Raw genomic sequence first — 9,107 nt, 5'->3', positions numbered from 1 at the left:
GAATTTTATTAGCCAAGATGATGTTGTTTGCAATGTCTCTCTTAGAAATGAAAGCATATTGAGACCAATATATGAGTTTAGGGAGTAATGTCTTGATTCTAGTTGCTCGCAACTTAGCAATTATCTTATAAGTAATGTTTAATAAGAAAATAGATTTATATTTAGTATGACTCTAAGAGCCTAGAGTCTTGGTAATCATAATGATGGTAGAATGATTCACAAAATCTAACATGTTTGCATTGGCAAAAAAGTATCTAATAGCGTTAATAAAATTGCTACCACTAAGAGGCCAAGTATCTCTGAAGAATTAAGAGGTAAAATCACCAGGACCTAGAGCATTATAATTCCCAATATCAAAGTTTGTCTTCTTATTATCATCATTGAAAAAATCAATCACAATATTATATTGCTCATCCATAGAAAAAGAAGGCCCAATGGGGAGGGGGATACATGATTTTGATTATTTGGTAGATCTTCTCCATTAAAAAGGGCATAAAATTATTGGATAGCTTCTTGAGAAATTCATTGAGTAGAATAAATAGGGGCAGTAAGCTTATAGATTTCTCAGATCTGGTTATACTTATCTTTTCTTTTGATTTTATGGAATAGAAATTTAAAGTCATCTTCACCTCTATGAGCTAAGAGCACTTAGCTCTTTGTTTGATCCAACTATTCTAATATTTGATAGCTTCCATTAACTCATGTTGATTTTGATGAACACAACCGAGGAGGGTATTGTAAAGAGGGTGAGATTCCAAGTTAACAAAGATGGAACTATGTGTGGCTTTAAGCATATTAAAGTTGTTAGATATGTAAGATGAATAATTCTAGTTGCCAGCTTTCAAACAAGTTTAGCATCATTGAGCATATTATAGAAAGCAAATTGAGGGGTCTCTCTTAACATGAATTGTTCCAACATTATGCATAACCTCCAAAAAGTTAGGACAATGAAATAAATTCTTTTTGGTATATACATCATCTTCTAGAGTAAGATAGGGCATCAACATAAAAGAGGATAAGAAAGTGATTAGATGACTGAGGAATGAGGATTTTGTAATGAGAAAAAAGCTTAGAGTGTAACCAAAGTGCATTACAAAGAGCTCGACCAAGCAGAAAGCTAATAGGATTCTGCAATTGCTAAGTATATCAACTATAAGAGAGGCCATAGTGAAGTAGCTCTAGTAAACCTGCATTAAAAATGCAATTATTAAAATCCACAAGTTCAGAAAAGAGAGAAATTTTCCTCCAAAACTCTTTTTCAATTTTTGTGATTTAATAATAAAAAAATAAAATGATGCTCTACTCATAACTTTAAGAAAAAATAAAAAACTTGGTGAGTTAACACCAAAGTAGCTAAAAAGCAAGAAAAAGATCCAACTAACTCTAAAAGATTAGACTTTTATAAGATAGAGCATGTAGTATTACTCTTTCTAGACTTAGAGAGAGAGAGATCTTTTTAAAAATTTCAAATTTTAAAAATATTGGATAAGATATTTTTCATCGTAAAAGAGAATAAACATTTAAGATAGCATCATAGAATAATGAGAATAAATAATGTTTTTTCAATCAGTTTAATAGGTAGATATTGAAATTATAATTCTATTTTTTTCACCATGACTTTATTTATGATATTTTCAGATACATATTTAAAATTATAGATATGTTATAGTCCAATAAAACTAAAATTTTACATTTATATGTACTAATAAATATATTTGACTTATAAGTTATATAAGGTGATAGAATATCAGATTGAAATACCACTCGACAAGATGATTCAAAGATTTGAAGAAAAAAATGTTCTAAAAAGAGGCATTATTTTCAATAAACATCAGCTCTACAAAACAATTTAACTAGAAATTGCCTCTCAAGTTTCAGAAGCCCTTTCTCATCTATATATCCAAACCAAGCTCTTTCCCAACAATCTTCCACTCACCCACCATATCCACCGGAAACCTCTCCCTCATCGCCCTTATCACCATCTTCGCTTCCTCCAACTTGGCCTTCTTCGCCAATCCCACCACCAAAGCCCTCACTGTCACGGAATCAGGGATCTTCTCATGCTTCATGCTCTCCATAAAAACATCAAATCCAGCTTCAAAATCTCCACTTTCACACAAGAGATTCATCATAACCTTAAACGTTGTAGAATTCGGAGCATAGCCACTGCTCTTCAGTTCTTCATAGACCTGCTTCACATCCTCATACCGCCCATTCTTAGAATAGCAAGTCATGAGATAGTTATACGTGATCCTATCGGGCTTCAATCCAGCGGCCTTCAACTCCGATATGCTCTCAAGAACTTGCTCGACCTTGCCATCGAGCGCTTGGTGCATGATCTTCACATTATAAGAGGTCAAATCTGGATCTTTGCCCTTCTCTACCATCTCATTCCAGAGTTCCTCAGCCCTCTCCCGCTTCCCATCTTTGTAGAAAGCGCTGATAAGAGTGGTGTAGATCACAGTTGTGACCTCCACACACTTCTCCTCCATCTCCTTTATGATATCCAAGGCGTTCTCAACATTACCGGAGAGGCAGAGAGATTTGATGAGAACGCCGTAAGAGAACCGGTCGGGGGAAATTTTGTGCTTTTGGGATAGAAGCGAGAAGAGATGCGGTACCTGGGTGTGCTGCCTGGCTCGGATGGCGGAGGATAGGAGGGCGTTGAAGGAGAGGGTCGTGGGAGGGGCAGAACAGAGGCGGGGGATTTCTTCGAAGATGGCGATGGCGCGGTCGAGTTTGTGGGCGGATCCGTAAGAGAGGATGACGGTAGAGAGAAAGGATTCATGGGAGACGGTGGGGTTGGATTCGCGGAATTTGATGCGGGAGAGTCGGCGGGCGGCTAGCTCGACAGCGAAGCGGCCGGAGGTGGAGGTGGAAGAGAGTTTGGGGAGGGGTAGGGTTTTGATGGGATCGTGGTCGTTGAGGCAATGGGAGTTGGAAGGAGAGGAGGAGGGAGGAGGAGGAGAAGAGGAGGCGGAGGAAGGAATAGAAACGGCGGTCGAGAGGCGGAGAACGAGAAGGCGGATTACGGGAGGGCTGCGGGAGCCGCAGGAGGCGGAGTAGATCGCCATTTTTCTGTTTTTTGTTGTTTTAGTTGCTAGCCGCCGCAGGACGGGGAGTAGATCGCCATTTTTCTGTTTTTGTTGTTTTAGTTGCTAGCCGAACATAATTAGGCAGTGGGGTGGGAGTATTTCAGGATTTATGATAATTAGATATTTAAAGGTTAAAAAATATAATTATAAATTAAAAATAAAAACCCCCAATTGAGTGAAGAATAATTATTAGGTCAGGTGATCTGACGTAGTTCTATATTCGGACGTCAATAATATGTCGCAACGTGTTCTCATTCTTTACCGCAGCCCGATGATCCTACTCGAACCGGAACCCAGGATTGCTATGTTCCCGTATTTCTCTGTATTGCTAGGTATTGCTTGGCAATAACTAGAAATACCGCTCTGTGAAGACCAATACCGAGTTTCTAGCAAAACTCAGTATTGCTCGGTATTGGTTTTCACATAATGGTATTTCTTGTTATTGCCAAGAAAAATCGACCAATATCTAGCAATACCGAGTTTTTAGCAAAACTCGGTATTGCTCAATAAAAACTCGGTATTGCTCGGTATTGGTCTTCACATAATGGTATTTCTCGTTATTGCAGAGCAAAATTGACTAATACCTAGCAATACCTAGCAATATGTGAACATAGCAATCCCCAGGCTATTCCGGGTCGGGTTGATGGGCCGCGCAGTAAAAAGTAAAAACACGTGGCACTAATTTACTGGTGTCTGAACGTAAAGCTACGTCAGGTCACCAGACCAAATAAAAGTTCCATGTTGAAAGATTATTAGGTTTGGAGTGCGGACGGGGAGAACCGTCAGTGAGTTGTGTTATGCACTAATTATACTATTAGTTATTTAATTAAATTACTTAATTATTAATGTTTTAGATTATATTAATTAGGTTAATTAATAATAACTTAGAGGCTTCTAGGGTTCCTTTTGTTGTTGCTTTCGGCTTCGTTTCTTCGTAGGAGGTGCAGAGATTGCAAGTTTTGCTTCTTCGGCTCCTTCTTGGCTGTTCGACTTTGTTCCTTGGATAACTTTCCCTTCCTGTCGGATCAGAAGTTACGATATTTTGATCGGAAGCAACAACGGAAGCTCGCTGGCTATGAAGGTAACTTTCTCCCTTTCGCACGCTTCTTCTGCCAAATCCCATAAATCCATTGAAAGCAATTGTGGATCAAAAGGTCGCGCGAGCTTCACGACACGGACGCCGCTGGAAGGAACTTCGAGCAATCGTAAATCGCATTAAATCTGTCGAAACATGGGATTAAGATTTACCAGGATTTATGCCGTAAATCTGTAAATCTCATATTTATGGATTCGCGGAATTTACAGTTGTGCGGAAATGTGTTTGGTTGGATTTATGTTAAATCCTACTTAAAAATGATGCCAAATTCGATACCCAACAACCTATTAAGGTCAAAGCCCATCTATTACTATAAAGATAATTACAACAAAAACAAAAATACAACTGAGAAGCTTATGACTTGAAAAAACATGAGCTGCACAAAAAATGCTCTTAAAGCTCATACGATAAAAATAAAATAAAAAATTAGAAATAAAATAATCTAGTCTCATATCGTGATAAAAAAGTTATCCAACATGAATAGAAATTGTAATAAGAGTAGCACTATGCATTCTTGATTGCCAAGATGACCGTAAAAAGGGAATTATCAGATACACCACATGAAATGATCCTAATGGCCAAAAAAAGGTCATCCCTAAGCTGTAAGTATTAATGGGAGATTTCCATCTTTTTCATTCTGCATGGTGGTTGCATAAGGTGATCCCATTGTGCCTCATTTGCTCTTGCTCTACTAGGGTTTTCTTAGTAACCTTAGCCGCCTCATTTGCTCTCACCCCTCTGGTGCTACTAGCCCTCCTCTTTTTTCTTTTCCTTATTTTCCCCCTTCTTCCCCCGTGATGGAATAATCTGGGGTTCCATCACTCCTTGGTTTCCCACCATTTTATTAAATCTGTTAACTCTTCCATGACCTCTCCCCCTAGGTTGGTGTCTAGCCCATTGATGGGCATGGGGGTAAGCTTGGATGCGTGATGATATGTATTGGATTGAAATATGCTTAGACTTTCCTTGATGTGAATTACCCACTAAATGCATAAGTTCATGCATCTATCAAGTAATAAAGTGATATAAGAGAGTATCGATCCCACAATTGTTCTGCTAATATGCAAATGAACTAATACTATTTGTTATAGCTATAATGTTCCTACCAAATGAAAATCAGGATTGAGATTCAGTCCCAAGTTAGATAAGTAGCAAAAAAGAAAAATATCAAATGAACAAATATTTTGGACTAATGACTATAAATTACCTAATTTTTCCTAAGTAGACTCTTATATGTTTGGAGTGGATTAGAGCATATGTATCCCTAAATCTCTATTGAGCTTGTAGGGATGTGAAGGGAGGTTTATGGCATTCCTATAATTATTATATCTCCATAGAAACTAGAACAATAAACATCTTATGTCCAGGCATATAAGAGTTATATTTTAATTCTCATAATTGTTCCAATATTCCTCTGTCGATGTGATATATCACATAAAAATTTAACTACACACATGATCATTATATGCATTAAATTAAGAATGAGACATTTATTTACTTGTTCAAAGAATAAGAGTCTACATTAGTACTCGCATAGGTTTCACATCATTAACCCAAAACTAAAAAATTAGTCAGCCATGAAAATAAAAGAGAACAATCCAGAATTCATTGTTTTTATATAAGAGAAAGCACAATAGTAAAGTGTAATTAGATGTCACCGGGATAATGCAAATACACTTTGCATACTCCTTTCTCCACCAAATCTATGATATCTTACAATAAGATATACTAATAATATCCAAATATAGTATCTTTCTCTCCCCAATTGTCTCCCTTAGACTTAACTTTAAGGAGGTACTACACTTAAGAACACAAGACTGACAAAATTAGAATAGAACCCTCTTGAAATATTAAAATCCCCCACAAATAGACTGAAAAACTATTTATATTGAGTACATAAATGGACTTAGCCCCAAAGCACTCAACAAGTTAGCACTGTGACATTATAGAATGAACTAGTGCCTCGTCACTATTTGGCTTGCTTCGCTGTAGTGCTGGATTGAGTGGGCGTATCTATTAGCTGAATAGGTACGGCTTTTGGCTGAGTCAGTGAAGCTTCTCATTTTGGAAAATGCTCCACCATGGAGCTGAAAAAGGTAAGTGTTGCTTCGCTTGAATGTGCTCCCCAGCACTGCGATGTGATTTAGTTCAGCCCTCTGGTGCTTGAATGATAGAGTGAACAATACTACAATATTGTTATTTGCTGCTATGGCACTGACCTCAATTCTACTAGGGAGTTAACTTCCATAAAAAATTTAGATGCGCCAGCACTGTAATGTTGGATCATGTCATCAGAGATTTGTGAATGATAATGTTGAGGCACTTAAGTTTGAAGCACTACAGCACTGGCTCAACACTTGTAAAATTTCTGCTTAAGATATTTTGTACAAAAACAACTAAAACAAATATTTAAGACAACAAAACATTAAAAAATTTATACTTAACACCCATCTTCTCTTAACTAGAAAAGTATCCTCTCAGCCTGAAACCCCTCTACTATTGACTTCCCCCTTAACTATATTCCCCCATAAGATGAGTCTGTGCTTTTTTCATGAGAAGAAATTCCCTAGGGGATAAAGAGTGGGGTCCCTCCATGGTCGATTACTCTCTCAGCAGAAGACCATACTACGAGTCCATTCTCTTTACCATTAAAAGCATATCTCTTATATCCATCTCTGGTAGTTTTTTCTTGATGCAATTTTCCTCCCTTGAGGACTTTCAAATGGTATCGTCCGGAGGGCCTTGGTTCCTTCTTACTAAGCCTTTTTTCCTATATAAGTGGTCTCCCTAATTCTCTTTAGAGGGAGAATTCACTTCTCTTCCCCTTTGGATTAAAATCCATGAACTCCCCCTCTCCTGCTAGAATCTATATTGCATCTCTAAGATTTCAACTTTCATTGGTTGTCCTATTATGGCTGATAAACTCATGGCAAATAAATAACCTTCCAAAGAAAATTTCAAGCAATGTGGCTACCGACACACTTGTTCCATCTACATCTTCTCTACCTAAGAAGCTGGAATTGCGAGCCATTCTTATCTACCAATTCCTCCACCTATGACTCCACATCACTGGATAACTCCTCCTTTCCAAATCTAAACTCTCCCTCTAAGGAAACCTCTCAAGCCGATGTTGCTCCATAGGAAAGTGGCACTTAACTGCAAATGTCAAATAAGTGGAGTACTTAATCAGGTTGATGTTGGTTTTGAACTCTCCTCCAAACTACCAACCAAAACCACCATTACACCAGATCTGAAGGCGGTAACAAAGGCCCCAAAAACCAAAACAAGTCCCTAATAATCCTTACAGCCCTTGTAGCTTTGAATGTATGTGGTTTCAATAACCTTGAAAAAGTGTTATTATGTAAAAAAATTCTCGTCTTCACAATCTGGACTTCTTTTGCATATTGGAAGCAAAAAATCAATCTTAGGACTTAAATGACACCTGGTTATTTGTCTCCCATGACATTTTTACAAATGACGGTTATTATAATAATTTTTGTTGTGCCTCTTTGGATCGCATCTAGGTTAAGTAAAACCTTTCCTGTATTATCATTAAGCCAATCATTATCTCCAATCAACTTATTCATGGGGATCTTTTGGTTGGACGCTCAACTTCCTTTATTTTATATGTAGTATATGTTGCTAATTCACCATATGATAGTGAAATTCTATGGTAGTAGCTTTCCAACCTATGCGATGGCATTTCTTTCCCTTGGGCCATTTTAGCCGATTTCAATTGGTACAAGGCCCCTAATGAGAAATATGGGGGGCATGGCTACTCCTGTTAGTAAGCTGTGGTCTTTAACAATTTATTTTTCAAGCTTGTTTGAGCAATTTGGCCTCCTTTAGTCAAATTTTTACTTGGTTTAATCAGCAGCTTGGCAGTCCAATTTTGTATCAAAATGGATAGAATCTTAGTGAACAAACTTTGGATGGAAAAATTGCCAACTCATTTTATAAGGTAGATAGCCCCTTATTCTTTTATCAATCTCCCCTTATTTCGAACATTAGCTCGTAATCATCTTTTAATCATAGATTTATGTTCAAAAACTTCTAAATTATTTATCTTTCCTTTTGGGACGCCCTTTTGTAATCCTTCTTGAAAAATTTTCATGGAAATCCTCTCTCTACACTCCACTAAAAGCTAAAAAGACTAAATTTATGTCTTAAGTCCAAGCAGTGGGCTTCTACTCAAAATATATCAGGTCGGCTGGAAGATTTGAAGGAAATGCAGAATTTTTGTCTTAGGCTGGTTTCTTTTGACCCAAACAACCAGGTCTTGCACTCTATTTTCATTGCTTTGAATGAAAGGATGGCTTTTTACTCGGCTCATTGTGCTTCATGGATTTTGTAAGGATCTATGGTTAAATGTCTTAAGCATGGGGAGGATGACCTAAAGTTTCTTTTTGAGAAAATTAAAGTGAGGCGCAATTAGAACTTCATTAATCATATTTATGCAGATGACCTGCTTATCTTTGGTATGGCTAACCCCTTTAATGCCTTGGTTTTATGCTCGCTTGGTTGATTATGTGGAGATTCTTAACATCTTGAATCTTTATTTTGGGGAAAATCTTTTTTTTATAAATTTAGGGATTCCTATATCCCTTGACATGCTTCAGGATTCTCATTTCCAACCTCTAATTTAGAAAGTTTCTTATATTTTGGAGGGTTGGAAGGCTGAGTTACTCTCTTTTGCGGGTCGAATTCAATATCTTTGTTTTAACATTTGGAATTTTATTGCCTATGGGATTAGGGGACCTATTATACCTAAAACCTATTGCAAGCAAATTAACAAGTTGTGTGCTAGATTATTATTTTATGGGAAAACCTATGTGAGAAAGCTTCACCTCATATCTTGGAAGAGAACTTGTACTCCTAAAGCTTACGGGGTTCTAGGTCTTCCTTCATTACAAGCC

General features: G+C 37.3%; 1 protein-coding gene across 1 annotated transcript; it reads right to left on the bottom strand.

Moving 5' to 3' along the window:
• Positions 1 to 1,800: 1,800 nt before the first annotated feature.
• Positions 1,801 to 3,101, bottom strand: LOC110098087 (pentatricopeptide repeat-containing protein At4g36680, mitochondrial-like). The gene has a single exon (XM_020824799.2). The coding sequence runs from the start codon at positions 3,072 to 3,074 to the stop codon at positions 1,893 to 1,895; it is 1,182 nt and encodes a 393-aa protein (XP_020680458.1). The 5' UTR covers positions 3,075 to 3,101; the 3' UTR covers positions 1,801 to 1,892.
• Between the last annotated feature and the right edge of the window lie 6,006 nt (positions 3,102 to 9,107).

This window comes from Dendrobium catenatum, unplaced genomic scaffold (genome assembly GCF_001605985.2).
Source record: "Dendrobium catenatum unplaced genomic scaffold, ASM160598v2 fragScaff_scaffold_723, whole genome shotgun sequence".
Taxonomy (NCBI): Eukaryota; Viridiplantae; Streptophyta; class Magnoliopsida; order Asparagales; family Orchidaceae; genus Dendrobium; species Dendrobium catenatum.
The sequence above is the reverse complement of the archived record's forward strand: the minus strand, read 5'-3'. Positions and strand labels throughout refer to the sequence as shown.

Bases quoted from the DNA above. Each gene is read 5' to 3' on its own strand.
- LOC110098087 (XM_020824799.2), bottom strand. From the start codon at position 3,074: ATGGCGATCTACTCCGCCTCCTGCGGCTCCCGCAGCCCTCCCGTAATC.